Genomic DNA, 23,323 nt, shown 5'->3' with positions numbered 1-23,323 from the left:
ATGACAGTAGACGCTGAGTGTTGGTCAAACACTGTCTTCATTTTATGAACCGTGTAAAAATCCTCTCTCTCTCTATAAAAATATATAAATATTTGTTTTTAAGCTGTTTTATATTTGCTTCACATTCCTGCAGCGTCGCCTCCAAACTCTTCCATAATTTAACGCCACAGATTGAAACACAGAACGTCCTCCTTGCTCCTCGTTGTGCGTTTCCTAAGTTTTCTGTAGTTTAATTTTCCCCTTAAATTATGACCCCTCCTTCCTCCAGTGAATAGTTTTTGGAAGTTTTGTGGTAGGACATTGGTTTTTGCTTTGAATAGGATTTGTTTTGGGAAATTCCGAGACATGTTTGAGTTTTATGAGTCTTGACTGTGAGAATAATGAGAATAATGAGTGTGTGTGACGCCGGTGTCCTGCTCCATAAATCAATAATCCGTGTTCGTTTGTAACGTGATCAGTGAATATATTGTCCTTATGCGACTTCTAATTTATGATCCAGAGTCTGTTTTGCTTCATTAAACAGACTTTTCTGCGACGCATCTTGAAATGTTTAATCTGAGACTTCCAGCTGGTTTTATCGTCTGTTATCACTTTTCTCGTGTGTCGTCTCTTCTCTGTCGTCACAGTTGAAGCTTCTGTCACGTTTTGGGTTTTTCGGTCTTGCAGGACTAGTCACGCGAAACCAGTTTCTCTCCAGTTTCTGTAGTTACATATGTGCAACTAAAGAACGGCGCGAGATGGGATTTTCTTTTCAAAGAGTTTCCTCTTCGTCTCCAGGACGACCAGCCCAGAACCTTCCCCCCCGTCCAGTCCAGCTCCCGCAGCACCGGCAGCGTGGACTCGCCCACGGGCCCGAAGAGACGGGAGCCGGGCATCGCTCTGGCCGCCACCTTCACCGCCAACAACAGGTGGGAAGCGTCTCTATGTCTCTGTCTGTCTCTGTCTCTCTGTCCCACGGACACACGACGTCCAGGTGTCTGATCACCACAGCTGATACGAGCGCCAGGAATTCCACCCACACACTCCAGAGCTCGTCTCCCACGAACGCAGCCAGAGGAGGGAATCTGTGCGCGGTGTCGGTTACCACGACGCCCGGAGGAGGCCGGGGTGGAGGAGGCCGGGGTGGAGGAGGCCGGGGTGGAGGAGGCCGGGGTGGAGGAGGGCCAGTGTGTGGGGTTTCACTTCTGTCTCCCGTCCGCCTCCTCATCGTCCGTTTCGCTTTGTGTTTCCCAGGAGCAACAAAGGAGCCGTGGGCAACTCCGTCACCACCATCCTGCACAACAATTACTCGGAGAAGCCGCTGACGCCGAAGAGCTCCAACCAGAAGCCGACCTTCAAGTACGTCCCCGAAATAAAAAAAAACTAAACTCTCACCTGGGTTCAGTCGTTCAGACCCTGCGTCCTCGCACGGGGACGTTAAGTTTTAGGTTTGTTTCAGCTTCTTATTCTGGTTCATTTGAACTTTTATCCTCATGACTAGATACTAGTTGGTGTGAAAACAAAAGTGCACGAGGCACAAAACCTCTTCTTGTTTATTTATGTTCATATAAATAGTAGTAAATAGTAACGTAATTAGTAATTAGCCAAGTACTCACTCAGGGACTTCATTATTTACAGTTTTGCTATTTGCACATTATTGATATAATATTTATACTAATTATATATGTGTCCACACATGAGGACATAATTCTTTTTTAAAAACTACTTCCTGTTCAAAGACGACGCATAGTTTTTATAGTTCTCAGGTACCAAACAAACCAAAAAGCTCAGGTCTCAGGTTAATTATGTCACAGTTTGAGCTGCCAGAAAAATTACGGTGGTTTCTGAAAGCTGAGATGTTCTCTACTCTACAGCTTCTCTTATATCGTGTAATCACAATTACCTTATTTATCCCAGGGGCAAATTAGGTTTTCGTTGCAGCAGCTCCTGCTCAAAGTGTAGAAGAAGAAAGAGCAATGTAGGCAATAAGAATATGTAGAATAAGTTAGAATAGGAAAACACACATCAATGTAAAAAAATATATAAAAATATGTACAAGTTTAAGTGAAATGAAATGATTGCACATGGTCCAATAAATAAATTAAGCAAAAAAATATGTGCAAGTACGTGACGAGAAAGTGAACATGAGTTATTGCACAATCTCAGTAAAAATATGGGTTGTTGCACAAGAAGGAATTTATCCAACCAACTGATTAGTGTCTGACGCACAGAGTGAGGAGTTGTGCAAATGCCAGATATTTTGACCTCCTGTTGTTCTCATAAGGGCGCGTTAAGCTTTAGGGTTTGTGGCAGCTTCTTATTCTGCTCCATTCAGACCCGTTGTCCTCATAAGTGGACGCTTTAGTCTGCCATCTAGTGGCAGCAAAGGGAACATGACAGCGAGCTGATTCATTCTGCAGGTACAAAACCTTACCCAAAACCTTACAAAACCTTTATGCTATTTATGCCAATATAACGTGCACATTTAACGAATTTCATCGCTAGTAACGAGCTATGACGTTGCTAATTAGCAAGTACTCGTTTGAGGATGTTGGGACTTCATTCTGTTTTTGCTCAGCCACGTTTGGGAACTGAAATAAATACTCGTTTGAGAATGTTCTTACACACTTATCCAGCAAAATAATCCCTGTGTCCACATATGAGGACGTTCTGCTTCAAAGATAATGCTTAGTTGTTCCTACTAATCCTACTAAAAGCCTTTGCAGATATTAAAAATGCACAGCGAACCGGCGCTCGGGCCTCAGGAGGTTATAGTTACAGTGGTTTGATGCTTCTCTGAACTCGATATTTTTCCTCCAGTAACATCCTGAAGGCCACGGCCAACGATGAGGTTTCCCTGGACAACGGCTCCCTCGCCAAGTCCCAGAAGAATTTCTCGTCGCCCTCCAACAACCGATCCCCGGTGTCGGCCCACGTCCTGTCCCGGCGGAGGGAGGTCACGGAGGAGGAGGCTGAAAGGTCGGACCCACCAAACCGGGACCCGGCTGTTTCCACGCCGACAGTTCTCCGGCCGTTACCGTGCGTCTTACATGAACTCTCTTGTGCATCTGTAGGTTCATTCAGCAGGTGAACCAGGCGGCCGTCACCATCCAGCGCTGGTACAGACGCCACGCCAGCAGACGCCTCGCCAACCAGGCCGAGCTCCGGCGCATCCTCGCCTCTAAAAGAAAGGTGGCGCTCTGCGGCCGGGCCGCTCCGGTCCTTACTTCCCTCCGTCCTTCATGGCTTTAGGTGGTTTTCTTTCTCCTGCGTTGACTCCGTCTGTATCTCTGCCTTCGCAGGAATGGGACGAGAGGCCGGAGGAGGACGGTCGGCTGGAGCAGCAGAAGAAGAAAGACGAGGACAGGAAACGCATTCGTGAGGAGAAGGCTCGACTCGCCCGCCTCGCTGCCATCAAGGTGAAAAACATCTGGCTGGACCACTGGTTTATTTCCAGCAGGAAATAGATCAGTTTTTAACTTGTGTTTCTAGACCAAGTAAAACTAGACTGGTTCTAAATAACTGAGGATTTTCCTGAATGTTGTTGTCTATTGTCATGAGGAACGCTAAGGAAGCTAGCAAGAGAGACTAGCAGGAGAGAGAGTTAGCCGAGAAGAGCTAGCAGAGGAGGAGCAGCCAGAGGAGAGAGCAGCAAGAGAAGAGCTAGCAGAGGAAGAGCTAGCAGGAGGAGAGAACTAGCAGAGGAGAGAGTAGCCAGAGGAGAGAGTAGCCAAGGAGAGAGCTACAGAGGAGAGAGCTAGCAAGAGGAGAGAGCTAGCAAGAGGAGAGAGCTAGCCAGAAGGAGAGAGCTAGCAAGAGGAGAGGAGAGAGCTAGCAGGAGGAGAGAGTTAGCAAGAGGAGAGAGCTAGCAAGAGGAGAGGAGAGAGCAAGCAGGAGGAGAGAGCTAGCAAGAGGAGAGAGCTAGCAGGAGGAGAGAGCTAGCCAGAGGAGAGAGCTAGCAGGAGGAGAGAGCTAGCAGGGGGAGAGAGCTAGCAAGGGGAGAGAGCTAGCAAGAGGAGATGAGAAGAGACAAGCAGAGAAGAGCTAGCAATGAGGGAGAAGCTAGCACGGAGAGAGCTAGCAGGAGGAGAGAGCTAGCAAGAGGAGAGGAGAGAGCTAGCAGGAGGAGAGGAGAGAGTTAGCAGGAGGAGAGAGCTAGCAAGAGGAGAGGAGAGAGTTAGCAGGAGGAGAGAGCTAGCAAGAGGAGAGAGCTAGCAGGAGGAGAGAGCTAGCCAGAGGAGAGAGCTAGCAGGAGGAGAGAGCTAGCAAGAGGAGAGAGCTAGCAGGAGGAGAGAGTTAGCAGGAGGAGAGAGCTAGCAGGAGGAGAGAGCTAGCAAGAGGAGAGAGCTAGCAGGAGGAGAGAGCTAGCAGGAGGAGAGAGCTAGCAAGAGGAGAGGAGAGAGCTAGCAGGAGGAGAGGAGAGAGCTAGCAGGAGGAGAGAGCTAGCAGGAGGAGAGAGCTAGCAGGAGGAGAGAGCTAGCAAGAGGAGAGAGCTAGCAGGGGGAGAGAGCTAGCAAGAGGAGAGAGCTAGCAAGAGGAGAGGAGAGAGCTAGCAGGAGGAGAGAGCTAGCAGGAGCAGAGAGCTAGCAGGAGGAGAGAGCTAGCAGGAGCAGAGAGCTAGCAGGAGGAGAGAGCTAGCAGGAGGAGAGAGCTAGCAGGAGGAGAGAGCTAGCCAGCTACACATGATAGAAAGAAACACAACATAACAGCCTCTTTCCTATTGGTGGAAACATGCATCCATCAGCCAATCAGGACATGATGTGTCAGTGGTTGCTAAGCAACAGTAAAGGCTATATTCAGTCTATGGAGACAGGAGACAGTTTAGAGACATTTAGACATTATTACTGGTTGGACACCTGATAGTTTTGGACATGGTCCCAAATAGTTGGACAGAAAATGACTTTAAATAATAATAATAATCTTAATTTAACTGTAAAGTCACACATGTGATGTTGAGCTGATGCTGAACATAATAAACCAAACAAGATGAAATGGAAAGGACGGAAACTCAGAGAGAAGCATCATGGTTTAGATTCTTCTTCTGTGGTGAAACTTAACTTAACTCAAGGTTTTGGAGACGTCTGGAACCAGCTCAAGTTTGCTGTAAATTACGTTCACCTAAAATATATAATATAATACGTCACCTGAATCAGAATTTCATCCATCAGCCAATGATGATATTTAGTCGTGTGTCTCCCCCTGCTGGCGTCTCACAGGAGCTGCAGCAGAAAAGGTCTCAGCGCGCTGCCGACGTGCACCGAGCGGCCGAGGCCGAGCCGGAGAGCGCGAGGCCGCCGGCGGCGACCGGCCGCAAGAAGACGCCCAGGACTTCACAACCCAACAAGAGTCCGGCTTCACCGAGCAACAACAGCCCGACGTCACCGACAGGCGTCAAAACCAAGAACACAGGTCAGTGTGTCGGCGCTTTGCAGCCGTCGCTCTGCTCACTCCACCTTCAGGAGAATATGACGTCGTATTGTATCTACAAACGTAAAGTAAAAATAAAATACAATTAAAATAGGGAAAGAAGGTGCAAAATCAGAAAGAAAAAAGTAAAATATAAAATTGAAGTACAAAAATTCATTATATATAACGATATTAAATGTTAATGGATGATTTAAAAGCTACAACTCTTTGCTGGACAATGATATTTTAAATAATTTTTTATGTTTTTTAAATAATGACTCCTCTGTGTTTAACGGCGTTTTGATTAAGACAAGTCTGGCAACAGGGTAAATAAAAGTCACGTCATGTCTTTTATGATGTGAGGAAAATGTACACACTTAACACGGGTTTGGAACATTTGAAACTGAAAACAGATTAAAAGAATCAATCTTTTTGGCACAAAGTTTCTTCTTGATGATGAACAGAATCTTGTTGAGAAAAGCAGTCGCTGCCCGTGGATTTATTTCAACATCACCCATCACACGTTTTGTTTAGTTTTGATTTCTTTGGGTGTTTTCATAGAAGGTTAGAAAACGAACCCGTGTACGTTGAGATAAACGCGTCGATGTTTCCACAGACTCCAACCTAAACGTCGTGGCCGACGTGAGCGAGATGATCTTCAGAGCCGTTTCTCCGGCGTCGTCCGGTCACAGAGGATCTCAGTGTTCACAGGTAAATGAGCTCCTGCCTCATGTTTGTTTTAATGATGGTCGCCTAGCGTACAAGAAAACAAAGATCATAGAAGAATATAAACAGACTTTAGGACATGTAACCCCCTGTCTCCGTCCCTGCTGTGATATGATATTCTGTGATATTATATCGTGGTGTGACACCGTCTTCTTGCTCTTTGCTCGTAGGACCACGGCGACCGAGCAGACGAAGTTGTTTCTGTGGAGCTGCAGCAGGAGAGCGACAGGAAACTGGTTCGCAGAGAGAAAGCTCGTCTGGCCCGACTCGCCAGCGCCCAGGTCAACACGTCTAACGTACGTACTTTACATTTACATTCACATCACGGCTCAAAACGTTGGTTAAATGGAAGGATATCGCGGCGAAAACACGGTGAAATGTGTCAGTAAATACAGAAAACTGGACTCGACACTGATCCACACAAACTAATAAATAACAAATGGTCCATGAACTGACACGTGGCCAGAAATCACTTCTCATCTTTGGGTTCTTTATACAGCACAGATCCAGCAGCTTTGTACTGGAGGACCCGCCCTTATTTGGAAAAGTTATTTTTAGGTAATTTCTTTATGATGAAAGTAGCTAAATAAGAGATGCTAACGCTAAGAGCTACACTGAGACGTAACGTTGGAAAAGTTGGTAATCAACAAGTAATGTTTCATGCAAATAAGATAGAAAAGTACCTGACGCATAATATTAGAGTCAAATACAGATAAATGATAAATATAATATAATATAAAGTAAAGAAAGTTTTCTCAGCATCACTCTTTGCAGACAGAACCAACCATCAGTTATAATACCTCAAAAAACATGTTGAAACTCTGTTTCTTGGTTATGAAAGTGAAGTTAGTTCAACATAAAATACTGCGCCGTTAAAATGATGAGAAGGAATAATCACAGATATTCAGTCTGTTTATTATTAGAGCTGAAACAGTGACATCCACAAACTGATCTTAACCCTCCAGAGCGTGACTTAAGGTTTGACTTCATCAAAAAAAAACAGTGTAAATTAATATTAACTGACGCTAAATGTGAACCACGTTCACCATCTTAGCGTCTGTTTTTAATTCCCAGTCGACACTGTGTAAACCGACCGTCAGAGTGCTGCTATTTTCTTTATATTTTGAACTTTCTGCCATATTTGATGCTGTCTTTTATTGTTTTTTATCGTATATATATATATAATTTCCTAAACGTTAGATAAATAAACGTCACCTTATGGCAGATGATCCATTTACTTTTCTGTTCTTTGCCTGTTTTTCAGATATGTTGGTCAATCGCACGACAGCTTTTCCCCTTTTTTTTTAATTTAGTTTCACACTTTAGCCGCTGTTAAAGCCTTCGACTCAAACTAATGCTGCTAATCTCCATAACCACGGAGACTTCGCTCGCTGTGACGCCTGGATTTGAATCGTTCTGAAGTCTTGTCTCTTTGTCCTCTGTCCCCCCCTGGTGGTGTGACGTAGGGGCTGCAGCCGCCCGGAGCTCACGCCGCTGCAGACGTGAACCGAGCAGACGAGGCGGAGCTGGACGACCTGAGGCCGAGCGGCGCCGCCGGCCGTAAGAAGCCTCCCAGGATTTCACCGAGCAACAAAGGTCCGTCCTCACCGAGCAACAACAGCCCCACGTCCCCGACAGACGCCAAAACTAAGAACACAGGTGCGTCCCGAGTGTCTCTGTCCTGAATGACGGCGTTGGCTGCACAGAAAAAGGCCTTTGTGAAGTTGTTTCATGTTTTTTTTTTTCTTTCCGCAGACTCCAATCTGAACGTGGTGGCTGATTTCGGAGAGCTGAGCTTCAGAGCCGTTTCTCCAGCTCTGTCCAATCGCAGAGGCTCCCAGTGTTCACAGGTGACCGGCTCAGCATGTCCCGCTCCATCCCAATCACTCCCGTGTAAAGTATTAGTCTTTAACCGCCTGAACCCGTCTGGTTGTTAAAGGAAATCCTGCAGAGGTCTGTGAGCGTGGAGGACCAGCGGCAGGGAGCTGTGTCCAGCCGGGCTCAGTCTAAAACCACCCTCACCGAGCTGCTGGACACCCTGAAGCTGCTGGAGGAGGAGCCCGAGAGGCTGTCGGAGCCGAAGAGCTACCGCAAGGAGAAGTACGCCTGGATAGACGAGGTCAGTGTCTCCGTCCCACGTGTTTTAGATCAGAGAAATCCCACGACGCCACGTAAACATGTCACAACTTCCTGCGTCAGAACTTTCTTTTCCTGTCTTTGTCTCACTCCAAGCATCATGACTTACTCTGTTGTTTGTTGACGGAATAATCCACCTTCTGCCCTCTAGTGGACATAGACGAACCAAGACTCATTATTAGATCATAATTTTCTGACCAGTTAAGTGAAATTGGATGATTTCCCACGGTGGGTGTCACTGTGTTAAAACAAGTCTGGAGAGGATGATGCTGATGATGCTGATGACGCTAACGGTGCTGACGCTAACGGTGCTGATGCTAACGGTAGTGACCAGACTGATCTGGGTGCTTCATGTGGTGCCAGTGAGTTTTTAATTAGCTTAGCATCCTTAGCTCTATTCCTGTGACGTCACATCAGCTTTTAACCTGCGTGGATGGAAGTGAACCTTCAAAATGTCTTAAGGACAAAACGTTTTCTCAAAAGTTTGATGCAACAAGGGAGGAAACACCTGGAATTAGATTCAACATCTGGCAACACATAGCATTAGCATTAGCATTAGCATTTTAGTAAAAGACCAGAGATGTAGCGTCTCTGATGAGACAGACCCCACGACACTGGTTTATTATTTATTTTATACTGGTTCATTCATTTCTTAGTCTTAGTTGTATTTATATTATTTAAATTAATATTCTGTTCAACTAAAAATAAAAAGGCTCTGTTTTTGGACAAAGTTTGTACATAACTATAACCTTCCTTTCGCCTTTATCTAAGTGTAATCTGTGTCAAACTCCACCCTGCTCCTCGTTTAAAGGACGGAGACTCCAACTCCCTGACCACCGACAACCTGGAGCGCCACGGGCAGCTCAGCCACCACCCGGCCCTGCCAGACGGGGGCGCCCTGCTCTCCGAGGCCAAGCTGCAGAGCATCATGAGCTTCCTGGACGAGATGGAGAAGTCCGAGCAGGAGCGGCCGCGGTCGGTCACCTCGGGGTCGCACAGAGAGGTCAGCGCCCGGCGTCGGACTCCGACATTTCAGATCGGGATCTTTTTCTGAACGCAGACGCCGTCTCCTGTGTTTTCAGGCCGTCCTCTCCGAGGAGGAGCTGACCGGGGCGGAGCAGGCGTCGGCCACCGCCGCCGAGCTCACGGGCTCCATGATGAGGACCAAGATGGAGCTGGAGGAGAAGAAGCGAACCGTCCACATGCTGCAGACGGCGCTGGTAGGTGGGGGCGTCCACGCGGTCCTTAAAGCAGAGACGCGCTTCCTTGTCCTCGTCCCCTCAGCTCTGTGTCTGTCTCGTCCCTGTCCCAGGCCCAGCAGAGGGAGCTGAGCGTCAGACACGTGAAGGAGACGGAGAAGGAGCTGAGCAGGAACTTCCAGCTCCAGAAGGAACAATACGAAGCCACCATCCAGAGACACCTCACCTTCATCGACCAGGTGGGAGGCGCCTGAAATGTCTTTCCAAAGCGTTTCTATGTTCAGCTTTGTATTTTATACTTAGTCCACCTATATGTGCTTCTGTTTGTGTGAAAGTTTCTCCAGCGCATCGTGGGATAAACGTGGACATATTATTTCCTGATAACGAGTTCATTTCCTCAAGATCTCAAGCTTTTATTTATCTCGTCATCTCTGGAAAAACAGCTGTTTTCCTCAATTCCCAGTGAGCTGCCTGACGAATGAATGAATAATAGTAACCTAACAGGCCTACGTACGCTGAGCCGCTTGTTCTGTGCTTTAATGTTGATATCAAGAAAACAAAGCTCGTTTTCCCGAGATGAGAAGATGATTAACTCACAAAACACAGTGTTTATTTATACCACGTATGAGACGTTACCTTGTCAGACACAGAATCAGGCAGGAATGTATTAATCCTTATGACTGAAGGTAAATATATCACATATGTGTCCGTACAAACTGCAAAACTGATGCAGTGAAAGGAAATCTCCAGTGCGTCGTTCCATTTCTCCGTGTTACCTGACGTTGAATGTTGCTGTTTTCCTTAATTCCCACGTGAGCTGCCTGACGAATGAATAATAATAATAAGCTAACAGGCCGTTTCTTTTCCCGAGATAAGAAGATAATTAACTCGTTATTCTCTCGCTTATCTTACTCTCAAGGGGCCTGAACCCGTAACACAAGAAAAATTAAAAGAAAAACACGTTGTTTGTTTATCCCACGTATGAGACGTTACCTTGTCAGTATTAATCCTTATGACTGAAAGTAAATATATCACATATGTGTCCGTACAAACTGCAAAACTGACGCAGTGAAAGGAAATCTCCAGTGTGTCGTTCCATTTCTCCGTGTTTACCTGACGTTGAATGTTGCTGTTTGGAGTCAGGAGGCGCTGGAAGTGTCGGTCATGTGGTCGTTGTCGTGTTGTCGTCCCTGTGTGCAGCTCATCAGCGATAAGAAGGCTCTGAGCGAGCGGTGTGAAGACGTGGTGGGGGAGCTGAAGCAGGTGGACCAGAAATACACCAAGAAGATGGCGCAGATGCAGGAGCAGCACGAGCTGGTGAGGAGCCGCGCTCCTGCGTTTTCACGCCTCCGTGTTTTTTCTCGTCCAGCTCCTGCTTCTCTGCGTCCGCTTTGCGTCTCCAGTTTTTTTGTTTTTTTGTTTTGTTCTCGGGGTTCTGCTTTTGTTTAACTGCCCCTCTCTCTTCCCTCCCCCTCCTCCTCCCTTCTCTCTCTCGTCTCCGTCTCACCGCGTCCTTGTCTTTAGGTGTGGCAAATTCTCGGTCCGTTGTGCGAGGTAACTTTTTTTTTCCTCCTCTTTACTCCTCAAATCCTCCTCATCCTCCCGTTTGATTTCTCATCTCATGTGTCCGTCCCACGCGTCTCCTCGTGGACGGTCTGTCTGCATGTGAGTCTCCTCGGTTCGTTTTTATTCACCTCCACCTCCAAACCAATCTTATTAGCTTAGTTTCCTCCCTCTAACATCAGTGCCAGCTCCTCCTCCTCCTCCTCCTCCTCCTCCTCCTCTTCTTATTATCTGCACAGAGTCGTCGCCTTTTCGTCGAATAGGTCGGACACTGAACCACCGGTGCAGTAAATGTCCTCCTCAGTTCACTGGCGTCCCATAATTTACCCCCCGTTCTCCCCTTCCTGCCTCCACAGGAGATCAAGAAGTTAAAAGACCTGATGAGCGCCACCGAGAAGATCCGCCGCGAGAAATGGATCGACGAGAAAACCAAGAAGATCAAAGAGATCACGGTCAAAGGTAGTTTAGAGCGTAATACATATATTACATGGTTACACAGTCACGAGATCCAGTTAAACGTCCGTCTTTTATAACTCCCTTAATTTCCCCCAGAGATACGAGACGTGTCGGTTTTAAGTCCTTCTTGCACTGAACTCTGGATCTGTACCTGCTGCTGGATCAGAGCCACGAGCATCTCGGGGAGACGATTATTTATTTTGGAACGAGCCGTGAAACTAAACCCTCAGAACGTCCATTTGCTCCGTAGTTTCACTGCAGTGACGGAGAAACGTAAACAGCTTGCGGCTGTAACGTCCTGCTGGGTGGTTTACGGGAGCGAAGTACGTTTTCTGTGAACCAGGCAGAGCTCTGGCACCAGTTGTGTTTGATTTCACTGATAAAAGTCATTATAGGATTCAACAAGAAGATGCAAGCAAAACAGTGTTCTAACTCTGATTCCTCCAGAACTAAACCACTTTTGTGATAGAAACTTCAGAGTCTGGTCTTTAAAAAGAGACAAAGACCATGAATGAGCTCCAACATGTTCATGAACAGTGTTCAGTTACTTTGGCTACGTCCTAAATTGGCGTTTTTTTTTTGTTTTTTTTGTAAAAAGGGGGTTAAACGAAGCTGAACGAGTTGTTGTTCTTCTTCCCGTTGAATTTTGACTTTCTGAATCTGGTCCTTGTCCCAGTTTACAGAGAGAATCAAATCACTGACAGGAACATCTCCTCCTCCTCCACACTAGGGGGCGATATGTGTATTTTCAGTGGGTTAATACCACATTGATACGGCTCCTTTCCCGTTGACTTATTAAGTCATATAATAAACACGAGTCGTTTATTTCAGTAACCAGATGGAGAATAGTTCAGCTTTTTTAATTGCGTGCAGGTAGGTGGCGCTGTCCCTCAGGTGGTTCTTCTACCGGCTCCGTTTACCTTCTTCTTCTTCTTCTTCTTCTTCTTCTGCGACCGTCTTTCTTGGATGTTTTTGTTCCGGGGTCACGCGCCAGCGCAGCGGTGGTGGAGCATGAACGATATAATCTGATAGTCCGATAAAACGTTTACATGGTGGAGAAAAAGAATTCCAATCTCATTATCTGGCGTCTTTACTGGATAAACTCTGGTTTTAGTCGGAGAAACGTGTTCACATGTTGTCGTCCAGTTAAAGTCGGATTAAGGCAACAATTAGTTTTTTTTTTTCACGTGCATGTAAACGTACTGAGTGAAGAGCTCAGAGTAGTTCCCTAATGTTCCTCCTCCTCCTCCTCCACCTCCTCCACCTCCTCTCCCTCCTCCTCCTCCTCTCCCTCCTCCCCTCCTCCTCCACCTCCTCCACCTCCTCCACCTCCTCCTCCTCCTCCCTCCTCCTCCTCCTCCTCCCCCTCCTCCCTCCACCTCCTCCTCCTCCTCCTCCTCCTCCTCCTCCTCCCCTCCTCCTCCTCCTCCTCCACCTCCCTCCTCCTCCTCCTCCTCCTCCTCCCTCTCTCCTCCTACCTCCTCCACCTCCTCCTCTCCTCCCCTCCTCCTCTCCCTCCTCTCCCTCCCCTCCACCTCCTCTCCCCTCCTCCACCTCCCTCCTCCTCCTCCTCCCACCTCTCCCCTCCTCTCCCTCCTCCTCCTTCACCTCCTCCACCTCCTCCTCCTCCACCTCCACCTCCTCCTCCACCTCTTCCTCCTCCTCCTCCACCTCTCCCTCCTCCTCTCCCTCCTCCTCGACCTCCACCTGCTCCACCTCCTCCTCTCCCTCATCCACGTCCTCCTCCTCTCCCTCCCCCACCTCCTCCACCCCCTCCTCCCCCTCCTTCTCCTCTTCCTCCTCCTCCTCCTCCCCCTCTACCTCCTCCCCCTCCTCTTCCTCCTCCTCCACCTCCTTCTCCTCCTCCACCTCCCCCTCCTCCTCCCCCTCCTCGTCCTCCACCTCCTCCTCCTCCACCTCCACCTCCTCCTCCCCCCTCCACCTCCTCCTCTCCCTCCTCCTCTCCCTCCTCCTCCTCTCCCTCCTCGTCCTCCTCCTCCTCCTCCACCTCCTCCTCCTCCCCCCTCTCTCCTCCTCCCCCTCCTCCTCCTCCTCTCCTCCTCACCTCCTCCTCCACCTCCTCCTCCTCCTCTCCCTCCTCCCCCTCCACCTCCTCCACCTCCTCCTCTCCTCCTCCTCCCTCCTTCTCCTCCTCCCCCATCCTCCTCCCCCTTCTCCTCCTCCCCCTCCTCCTCCTCCTCCCCTCCACCTCCTCCACCTCCTCCTCCTCTTCCTCCTCCCCTCTCCTCCTCCTCCTCCTCCTCTCCTCCTCTCTCCTCCACCTCCTCCTCCCCTCCTCCACCCCCTCCTCCTCCTCCTCCACCTCCTCCTCCTCCTCCTCCTCCTCCCCCTCCTCCTCCTCCTCCCCCTCCTCCCCCCTCAGGTCTGGAGCCTGAGATCCAGAAGCTGATCTCCAAACACAAGCAGGAGCTGAAGAAGCTGCGAACGCTCCATGAGGCCGAGCTGCTGCAGGCGGACGAGCGAGCGGCTCAGAGATACGTCCGTCAGAGCGAGGAGCTCCGGCAGCAGCTGGAGAAGGAGAAGGAGGAGCAGTGCCAGCGGGAGAAGGAGCTCGCTAAACAGAGGTGAGCACAGTTACACCTGCAGGAACGTCTCACGCTTTATGACTAAACCCAGTGCAGGGTCACTGGATGTTAGTCATTAGCCTGAGAAATTAATTATCAGTGTGACGACAGAAGATCTGGACCAAAACAAACACTGGAAGGTCAACACTTTAATCAGCTGTTAGCTATTACTGGAAGAAGTGACATTCTTCATTTTACTTCCTCAACAAATCCTCCGTCTGCAGCCACCACCCTCCACAGAGTGATTCATGGGTTAGTAAGTATATATATATATATATGGCTTTAAATGAAAATACATAAAATACTCAAAGGTACATGAATATTAAACAGACATTTCTGCCCCTTAAACTTTATTCTGATTTATTTGATCAGTGAGTTATTGCACTAAAAAAACATTTTTGAGTAGAATAAAAGGAAAAGAAATGAGTTAAAATAGCTCAGGAGGTAGAACAGTCGTGCAGTAACTGATAAAGACTCATATATATTTTATTTTAACACAAAATAAATAAATAAAATTAAGTTTCTTTACCTTAAAAAGAGGACAACTTATACTAAAGTAATTGAGTTTAGTATTTGATATTATTAGGACCCAAGAAGAATAAAAACTGAGCATCATCTTTGAACAGGAAGTAGTTTTTGGAAACGAAGAAAGTGTCCTCGTATGTGGACATGGGGATTATTTCACTATATATTATAAGAAAGTCACCAAACAATGAAATCACAACGTCCTCAAATTAGCGGCGTTGTGGCTCGCTACTACTGACAGTGGATGGCAGATTAAAGTGTCCCCTTAAGAGGACGACGGGTCTAAATAATACAGGATAAGTTGCAACAACCTGAAATGTCCCCATATGAGGACGCCGGGTCTCAGGAGGTTAAAAATGTCCATGCAGATGGCCCAGCACGTCATTTTTTTTTATTTTTTGCAGTGCAGATGTTTGCAGCTGTTTGCTAATTGCTAATTTGCTAATAATTCCCCCCCCCAGGTATGAGAAGCAGCTTCAGGAGGAGGAGCTGTCGCTGCAGCAGCAGAGGAGGCGCCTCTACAAGGAGGTGGCTGAGGAGAAGGAGCGGCTGGCTCAGCTGGCTTCAAGGTGAATAAGTCATTATAACTTTAACTTTTAGATTTAAGACCAACGGAAACTAACAACAGTGTGTTCATACGTTATATCAAACAACTGGACTGTGGCCATTCATTCATTCATTCATTCATTCATTCATTCATTCATTCCATGACTGTATTTATTTTAATTTTTTTTACAAAGCATCATATATTAATTTATGTAACTTGTTTCGTATCAGTTTATTTCTGATCCCCATTAGTCACCTCCTCAGCAGCCTCCTGGGGTCACCTTAAAATACACTTATAGTGCAGACAAAACTAACAAATAACATCTTCACGCAAAAACAAAACCAACAATTATCCTAAATGTGTAAAAACTGACTCAAGCCGAGATAGAAACAAAGCAAAAAGGTATTATTACAGTTACAAATAAAGCACACAACCTAAAACAGTCTCCCTGTGAATTACTCCTGTTCTCAGTTCATTTTTAAAACCGACTTTACAGATAAAAACTGTTCCTTTTAAAGCGCTGGCTTCTGGTTTATGTGACCATCTCTACTTAGAACCAGCAGAGAGGAACGAGGAGCAGTGTTTTTTATGTTTCTATGCGATGAAGCTGCTGGATACGGACTCTCCCACGGGATAAATATGTGTCTTTCTTCCTTCCTTTGCGTTGTTGTTGTTGTGCAGGCAGCGCTCGGAGCTGGAGGATCTGCGTCGGCAGCTGGAGGAGAACAGTTCTCTGGCTGGTCGAGCTCTCAGAGAGGAGCTGGACAAGAGCAGGGAGGAGCAGGAGAGGAGGCACCAGGTCACAGCCTTCAACCCTTATTTTGGTTCATGTCTTTTCATTTGGAGCGTACGCCTTGAACTTCTGCAGGAACACGTTTGTTCTTTTCCTCTCACGTGTCATTTATACTTTTTTTGCATCAAAAAAATACCAACATTTGAAGAGTTTTCAGGGTTTTAACCCTTTGAATGCCAGTCTGAAAACACAACAGTAGGATGATGAGGTGTTGGTGGTAACTGGAGTCTTGGATAGGCCACAGATTAGCAATAAAAGATACAGATACAAAACTGACAGTCGATACAATCTTAAAAATAAATAGAATAAAATAAAGCAATGAAATTTTAAAAAAAGCAGCGTAATAATTTCACCTACGTGTCCAAAACGATAAGACAAACTGCTGCTGTTTGCGTTGGCTGAGGGGAATTTAAATTGGCCCAGGTTCAAGCGGCCGCATCCTGGACCAATGGGACCTGTTAGAAACTACAGCAGGTGTTTAAGGTACATAGTCTGCACCGCTTCCCACTCATGCATGACTACATTTACTGTTACTGGGCAGCTGTACCTGAACGTGGCAACGTTCAAATCATCCCCTGTTTGTTCAGGAATCCAAGGACAGAACCCCGATTAGAGCGTCGTGTAATGTTGGGAGCGGTTCTCGGTGCAGATGATAACTGTTATCAGAGGAGAGGCCGGGCGGCCGCTCACGCTCACCTGTGTTTGTGTGGCCAGGTGGAGATGAAGGCCCTGCAGGAACGTCTGGACATCGAGAAACAGACCTGGGAAGAGAACTACAAGAAGAAAGAGGTGTGTGTTCACAGTGAAGTGTAACAACCCACTGAACACTCGGTAAATATCAGGTATTGTGCTGCAGCCGTGCAGACGTCTGACTCATCCGCTGAGTCGTGTTTGCAGGTCGATGTGAGGCAGAGATTCAAAAGGTGAACAGACCCGAGTGTTTCTGATATAAACCGTGTTGTTTTGTAGATGTTGCAACTCAGGCAGGTGTCAGGTTCCCAGCGAGGTGAATAAATGTGAATGATCTGCCACAACCTTATTAACGCCACCGAACATTATTACCGCGAAGTGAGAGGCATTTTTAAAGCCGTAAGGTGGTCATAATGTTACGGCCGACTGACAGCGAGTGCGTCCACAGGAAGCGTGGCTGCTGAGCCGCGAGCGCGAGCTGAAAGAAGAGCTGCGACGGGAACGCGACAAAGAGATCGAGCTCGCAATCTGGACGCTGGAGGAGGAGACCAGCAAGGACAAAGAGGAGTGTGAGAGGGCAGCGGACAACAGGTGAGTCTACAGGGGTTCACACCTGGACCCTAGAGACCAGATCAGGGTTCACACCTGGACTCTAGAGACCAGATCAGGGTTCACACCTGGACTCTAACCTGGACTCTAGAGACCAGATCAGGGTTCACACCTGGACTCTAACCTGGACTCTAGAGACCAGATCAGTGTTCACACCTGGACTCTAACCTGGACTCTAACCTGGACTCTAACCTGGACTCTAACCTGGACTCTAGAGACCAGATCCCTCAGGCCAACCAGGTGTGAACAGGCCTCATGAGGATCACAAAGAGCCTCCAGCCTTAAAGCGATTCCCTGCTAACATGCTAATGATAAAAAAACATTTTCTGTTTTGACACATAAACGAATGCAGTTCACTGCCTACAAAGCCACTGTGTGTTCTCCCCTTAATTGTACAGCACAGAGAAACACACTGCCGGCTGTAGAAGCAGTGTCCAGTGAACGCGACTCACAACTGCACCCGCAGCTCATTTCCTCATCACCGTCACCAGTGCCCGGATTGGCATCAGCAAACACTCATTAAAGTACATTTCACCGTTTATACTTAGCGCCGTGTTTGTGCGATGAAATCAGTGTCCGGCCGCCCGCAACAAACAAAGAGACGAGTTTAGAACATGTTCAACACGAGCGCTTGTCTGCCAGTAATGACGGGTTGATGGCTGCAGCTCTGGATAGACTTTAACTGGATCCCAGAGGCCTTTCATTGAAATGGTCTGTGTGTGTGATGGATGTGTTACAACGTGTCATTCTGGGGTATTTCTGGTGGTTAAATACAGGGCGTGTGTTGAAGTGCACATGTGAAAGTATTAAAAAAATATATATCTTTTTCTTTTTTTTTGCAAATCGTGGCAGGACAATGTTTACGTTTTGTAAATAACACAGGGTTTTATGAGGTCTAAAGGTTGATAATCCCAATTCAAGGCCTTAAAAAGTCTGGAATATGAGCATAGGTCTTAATTTACATTTAGTCAAGTCATTTAATTTGCAGCATGACCCCCTCTGGCCCCGGTCTGTAGGCTCCTTCACAGCTTGTAAACAGTGTGATATATCTTGAGGGGGCGGGGCTTAGCTGGAGGCAAAACATCCAAAAATATACTTGTAAACGCTGGTTAGCGTGTCTCAACTCACTGTTTTGGCAAGAACAGGTGAGGAAAACCCACAATTTCTCAAATGTTTCTCAAATCTCAATGACTCAAATTTGAGAAACCGAGCATCTACACAAAAAAAAAACAAAAAACTGAAGAGTGCTAAGTTAGCTAGCGGTTAGCATTAGCGTTAACTAGTAACAAGAATTTCCCAAATAATGATTAACTAAATGTAATTTCAGTTACATATTAATCTTATCTGATATCTAGTTTGCACCGCAAACACAAGCGTTGTTGGCTGCTACGTGATAAAACTTCAACCTGGTGTTTTTGGGTTTTTTTTGGGGGGTTTTGGCACCAAAAATACAGCAAGACGAGGACATTTTCGCCTCCAGCTAAAGCTGTGACGTCACAGTGACGGAGGCCATGAAGGAGCCTTTTATGTTTCTGTTCCCGAGTTCATAGTTTACTGACAATAGAGGTTATTTTTAAAGTAATTCTGGATTCTGATTTTCCTATTTTCGTCATCTATTTAGTAGGTCTAAAATTTAACCCATAATGGTCTTAAAACTATTTCACTTGTTCAAACCCGGTAACAACTCCAGCAGTTGCCACCAAGTGTCCAGACTAAGGTGTAAGTTTCGCCGTGTGTTTCCAGGGTGAAGCGTGTGCGGGAGAAGTACGAGGCGGAGCTGGCGGAGCTGGAGCGCTCGGAGAAAACGGCCGTGGAGAAACAACAGGAGCTGAGGAAGCAGCAGATGGAGTCGGAGGGAGAGTTGATCCGACTTCAGGCTGCGCTCCGACAGAAGGAGCAGGAGGTCGAGGACGTCACTCAGGTGAGGAGCCCCCTCTCTCAGTTTACCTGGAGCTATCAAACCGCCACAGGCTCCTTTTCATCATGACATCTCATTTATTGGTTTCACATATGGATAAAAACGTGGTGAAAATGTGGATTATCAGGTGAAATTAAGGACCATATGAACTACCAAATAACAAATGGTCCATCAGTTTAAATGGACATGAAATTCAACACTGGGAAACTACTAAACTTATACTAAAGTGTGACCTTTAGGTGCTTTACACAACACGGCTCCAACGGTTAGTTTAGTTTCCAATAGTTATAAATAAAAGACGCTTTGCTTTTGCAACAAGTAATGTTTTGTGCAAATAAGATGGAAAAGTACTTGCCTGCACAATATCAGAGTCAGTCAAATACCAAATAAATAAATAATATAATAAAACATATGATGTAACATGAGGAAACATGAATCTCTTATTTTTCTTAGAATCCCAAGAGACTTTGTGAACTCTTTGCAGACAAACCTAAAAATACCCGAGAAAAGATGTTGACACTTTATTTCTTCATGGTGAATATGAAGTTTCCTGTTCCTGTTTCATCAGCGCAGTGTTTTTGGTTTGTGTTGACTGACGTCTGTGCTCAGACCAGGGACAAACTGGCCGACGAGCGCCGCCGCCTGGCCGAGGTGATAAGGCAGGAGTTTGCCGAGCGGCTGGTGGTGACGGAGGAGGAGAACCGCCGGATGAAAGTGGAGGTGTCGGAGGTCCGGGCGAGGCTCCGGCTGGAGGTGGAGAGGGTCACCCGGGAGAAGGAGGAGGAGCTGGCTGAGGTCCACCAACGGTAAGGGGGACGGGAACCAGGTCTTCAGACCGGTTCAATCATCTTCTCTGCTCTGTGTGGATGAATTCAGACCGGAAACACTCAGCAAACAGTTAACGTTGTTGGAGGAATCTGAAACATCCACCTTAAAAAGGAACGTTGGAACACATGGATCGGCAGACTAGCCAGGCACTGTAGCTGCCCTTGGCTAAGTGTCTGTAGTGGTCCTCAGTGGTCTTCAGTGGTCCTTAGTGGTCCTTGGTGGTCTTCAGTGGTCCTTGGTGGTCCTTGGTGGTCATTGGTGGTCTTCGGTGGTCCTTGGTAGTCCTTGGTGGTCTTCAGTGGTCCTTGGTGGTCCTCAGTGGTCCTCAGTGGTCTTCAGTGGTCCTCAGTGGTCTTCAGTGGTCCTTAGTGGCCCTTGGTGGTCTTCAGTGGTCTTCAGTGGTCCTTGATGGTCCTCAGTGGTCTTTAGTGGTCCTTAGTGGCCCTTGGTGGTCTTCAGTGGTCTTCAGTGGTCCTTGATGGTCCTCAGTGGTCTTCAGTGGTCCTCAGTGGTTTTCAGTGGTCCTCGGTGGTCCTTGGTGGTCCTTGATGGTCCTCGGTGGTCCTTAGTGGTCCTCAGTGGTCTTCAGTGGTCTTCAGTGGTCCTCAGTGGTTTTCAGTGGCCCTCGGTGGTCCTTGGTGGTCCTTGGTGGTCTTCAGTGGTCTTCAGTGGTTTTCAGTGGTCCTCGGTGGTCCTTGGTGGTCCTTGGTGGTCATTGGTGGTCCTCGGTAGTCCTCCGTGGTCCTCCGTGGTCCTCAGTGGTCCTTGGTGGTCCTTGGTGGTCATTGGTGGTCCTTGGTGGTCCTTAGTGATTCTCAGTGGTCATTGGTGATCCTCAGCGGTCCTTGGTGGTCCTTGGTGGTCCTTGGTGGTCATTGGTGGTCCTTGGTGGTCCTTGGTGGTCATTGGTGGTCCTTGGTGGTCCTTAGTGGTCTTCAGTGGTCCTCAGTGGTCCTCTGTGGTCCTCTGTGGTCTTCAGTAGTCCTTAGTGTTCCTCGGTGGTCCTCGGTGGTCCCTGGTGGTCCTTGGTGGTCCTTTCAGACTGCCGGGCGTCTGCCAGGTTGTGAAAGTGGAGGAATCGGAGGAGGATGGAGGGTTGAAGCAGATTATTGTCGACACAAAGTTCAGTCTGACTGAACCAAAAGTTAACGGACACCTGAACATTCAGAACACGGAGTGAATAAAGACGATGGACCCTCAGTGTTGTGTCCGACTCCAAACACGTGCTAAAGGCAGCGAGCGTCCGCTGAGGACACCAACCATGTCCCTCAAAGAGGCCGCGCCATTAATTACTTATAAAACATCCTCCCTGTACAGTTCATTACCTTAGAGACCAAAGTTTATATCTGGTCTAAAGTCAACATGGGGGTCAACATGGAGGTGTTTGGGTCTTTGAGGGTCTGTATGAGCATCGCGCCGACATTAGAGGAAGGAACTACATTTTTGCGTGTTCCCTCCTCATTTCACTGCTCGGTTCAGTGAAAACTTGGAAGCTCAGGCTGAGTTTGTTTTCAGAGGAAATGCCGCGTCAGATGCAGCATCACAAGTATGAGCATGAATTCTTATTTCCAGCACGAACAAAGACAAACCACAGATCAGTGTCTTCTTCTCCGTCTGCAGCGTTTTTTCTCTGCGTTCAGCACAAATAGTTTAAATCTTCTTTAAAGCTGCTGATGAAGCTGGAGACTGTAGCTTTAAGAAAACATCTCTTAAGAACAAGTAAACACTTGTTTTTGTTTTTTGTTTTTTTAGTCGTAAATTAATCAGCTTTGGTGCTGTAGTGATTTTTCTTCCCAGCTGCAGGGTGGAGTAAGTGGAGTCGAGTTAGAGTAATAAAGTGTGTGTTCATCATCCCAATGAAGCAACTGGTCCCAGAGTGCATCAGTGCGGCTCACTAATGTGTTTTTAATATTTTATGAACAATAACGAAGCAGAAGAAGAAGAACACATACACACAGAGCGTTGGTTTGACAGATTTATTCCTTCTGGGTTTGGGGTTGGTCCATGATTTATTAAAGGAAATTAGCATATAATTATATAATTCTCCCCCTTTTCTTTCTTTTCTTTGTTTATAATTTACGTCCCAAGACACATGAGGCAGAAATTAGACAGAACACGAGGACATATTTCAGAATCAGCAGGTTGTAAACTTTTCAGACGGGAAGTGAAAGCAGCAAATCGAAAACTGCAGCTGTTTGTTTTTTTATTTATTTTATTTTTTTAAATGTCGTCTGGTCTTGTGGTTTCAGGGTGAAGGCGGCCATCTTGAAGAAGGAAGAAACGGTCAATAATCTCCGGAAGCAGCACGAGGTGAGAAATCCGTCCTGGTTCATCCGATCTGGTCTCACGTGATAAAAAATGTGTCTCCATTAACTCGTCTCAAGCCAGAACTGGAGATCTGGTCTCAGTCTGAGTGTAAACGAGCTGCAGCGCCACCATGTGGTCAGTATAATACTGTACCAGCTGCTGCCTCTGATGGATCTCTACCTACAACTGGACCAGAACCAGGGACACATGGAAGGAGACTTGGAGACATGATCCAGATTTAGGAACCAGATGGAAAGAGGAGGGAGGGAGTGAAGGAAGGAAGGAAGGAAACAGGATGGAGGGAGGGAAGGAAGGAAGGAAGGAAGGAAGGAAGCAGGACGGAGGGAGGGAGGGAAGGAAGGAAGGAGGGAGGACGGAAGGAAGGAAAGAAGGGAGGGAGGATGAGAATGAAGGAAGGAAGGAAGGAAGGGAGGTGGGGAGTGACGGAGGGAGGGAGGGAGGGAGGGAGGGAGGGAGGGAGAGAGGGAAGGAAGAAAGGAAGGAAGGAAGGAAACAGGATGGAGGGAGGGAGAGAAGGAAATGGGAAGGAAGGAAGGAAAGAAGGAAGGAAGGAAACAGGAGGGAGGGAGGGAAGGAAGGAAAGAGGGAAGGAGGGAGGACGGAAGGAAGGACAGAAGGAAGGAATGGAAAGAAGGAAGGAAGGAAGGGAGGGAGGGAGAGAGGGAAGGAAGAAAGGAAGGAAGGAAATAGGGAGGGAAGAAGGACGGAAAGAAAAATGGAAGGAAGAAGGGAAGGAAGGAAGGAAATGGGGAAGGAGAGACTGAGGGATGGAAAGAAAGAAGGAAGGAGGGAGGGAGGAAAAGGAGGAAGGAAGGAACGAAGACGGAAGCAATGGGGGAAGCAATGAGGACGGAGGGAAGGAAAAAAGAAAGAAGGGAGGAAGGATGGAAGGAAGGACAGAGGAGGGAGGAAACGAAGGAAGGAAAGAAGAAGGGAGGATGAGAAGGAAGGAAGGAAGAAAGGAAGGAAGGGAGGGAGGATGAGAAGGAAGGAAGGAAGGAAGGAAGGGAGGGAGGTGGAGTGAGACCAGATCCT

The 23,323-nt window shown here is 47.3% G+C and overlaps 1 protein-coding gene across 5 annotated transcripts in view; it reads left to right on the top strand.

Annotated features, from left to right (window-relative positions):
- The window catches only part of cep131 (centrosomal protein 131), a 28,194-nt gene that overhangs the window by 3,002 nt on the left and 1,869 nt on the right, over nucleotides 1–23,323 (top strand). For 2 of the 5 annotated variants that reach the window (XM_047609515.1, XM_047609512.1), the window contains exons 5-29: nucleotides 778–908; nucleotides 1,234–1,338; nucleotides 2,800–2,958; nucleotides 3,054–3,171; nucleotides 3,282–3,398; nucleotides 5,196–5,388; nucleotides 6,002–6,096; nucleotides 6,282–6,407; nucleotides 7,578–7,770; nucleotides 7,867–7,961; nucleotides 8,051–8,230; nucleotides 9,059–9,250; nucleotides 9,330–9,467; nucleotides 9,560–9,685; nucleotides 10,647–10,763; nucleotides 10,971–11,000; nucleotides 11,366–11,468; nucleotides 13,849–14,050; nucleotides 15,037–15,144; nucleotides 15,804–15,921; nucleotides 16,630–16,704; nucleotides 17,054–17,196; nucleotides 18,958–19,135; nucleotides 19,742–19,938; nucleotides 22,210–22,270. In XM_047609515.1, the coding sequence (XP_047465471.1) occupies nucleotides 778–908; nucleotides 1,234–1,338; nucleotides 2,800–2,958; nucleotides 3,054–3,171; nucleotides 3,282–3,398; nucleotides 5,196–5,388; nucleotides 6,002–6,096; nucleotides 6,282–6,407; nucleotides 7,578–7,770; nucleotides 7,867–7,961; nucleotides 8,051–8,230; nucleotides 9,059–9,250; nucleotides 9,330–9,467; nucleotides 9,560–9,685; nucleotides 10,647–10,763; nucleotides 10,971–11,000; nucleotides 11,366–11,468; nucleotides 13,849–14,050; nucleotides 15,037–15,144; nucleotides 15,804–15,921; nucleotides 16,630–16,704; nucleotides 17,054–17,196; nucleotides 18,958–19,135; nucleotides 19,742–19,938; nucleotides 22,210–22,270 (3,300 nt within the window). The remainder of the gene's footprint in view (nucleotides 1–777; nucleotides 909–1,233; nucleotides 1,339–2,799; nucleotides 2,959–3,053; nucleotides 3,172–3,281; nucleotides 3,399–5,195; nucleotides 5,389–6,001; nucleotides 6,097–6,281; nucleotides 6,408–7,577; nucleotides 7,771–7,866; nucleotides 7,962–8,050; nucleotides 8,231–9,058; nucleotides 9,251–9,329; nucleotides 9,468–9,559; nucleotides 9,686–10,646; nucleotides 10,764–10,970; nucleotides 11,001–11,365; nucleotides 11,469–13,848; nucleotides 14,051–15,036; nucleotides 15,145–15,803; nucleotides 15,922–16,629; nucleotides 16,705–17,053; nucleotides 17,197–18,957; nucleotides 19,136–19,741; nucleotides 19,939–22,209; nucleotides 22,271–23,323) is intronic. The other 3 variants (XM_047609516.1, XM_047609514.1, XM_047609513.1) reach the window with 2 other exon arrangements.

This window comes from Mugil cephalus, chromosome 16, assembly GCF_022458985.1.
Source record: "Mugil cephalus isolate CIBA_MC_2020 chromosome 16, CIBA_Mcephalus_1.1, whole genome shotgun sequence".
NCBI classification, from domain to species: domain Eukaryota; kingdom Metazoa; phylum Chordata; class Actinopteri; order Mugiliformes; family Mugilidae; genus Mugil; species Mugil cephalus.
The sequence above is the reverse complement of the archived record's forward strand: the minus strand, read 5'-3'. Positions and strand labels throughout refer to the sequence as shown.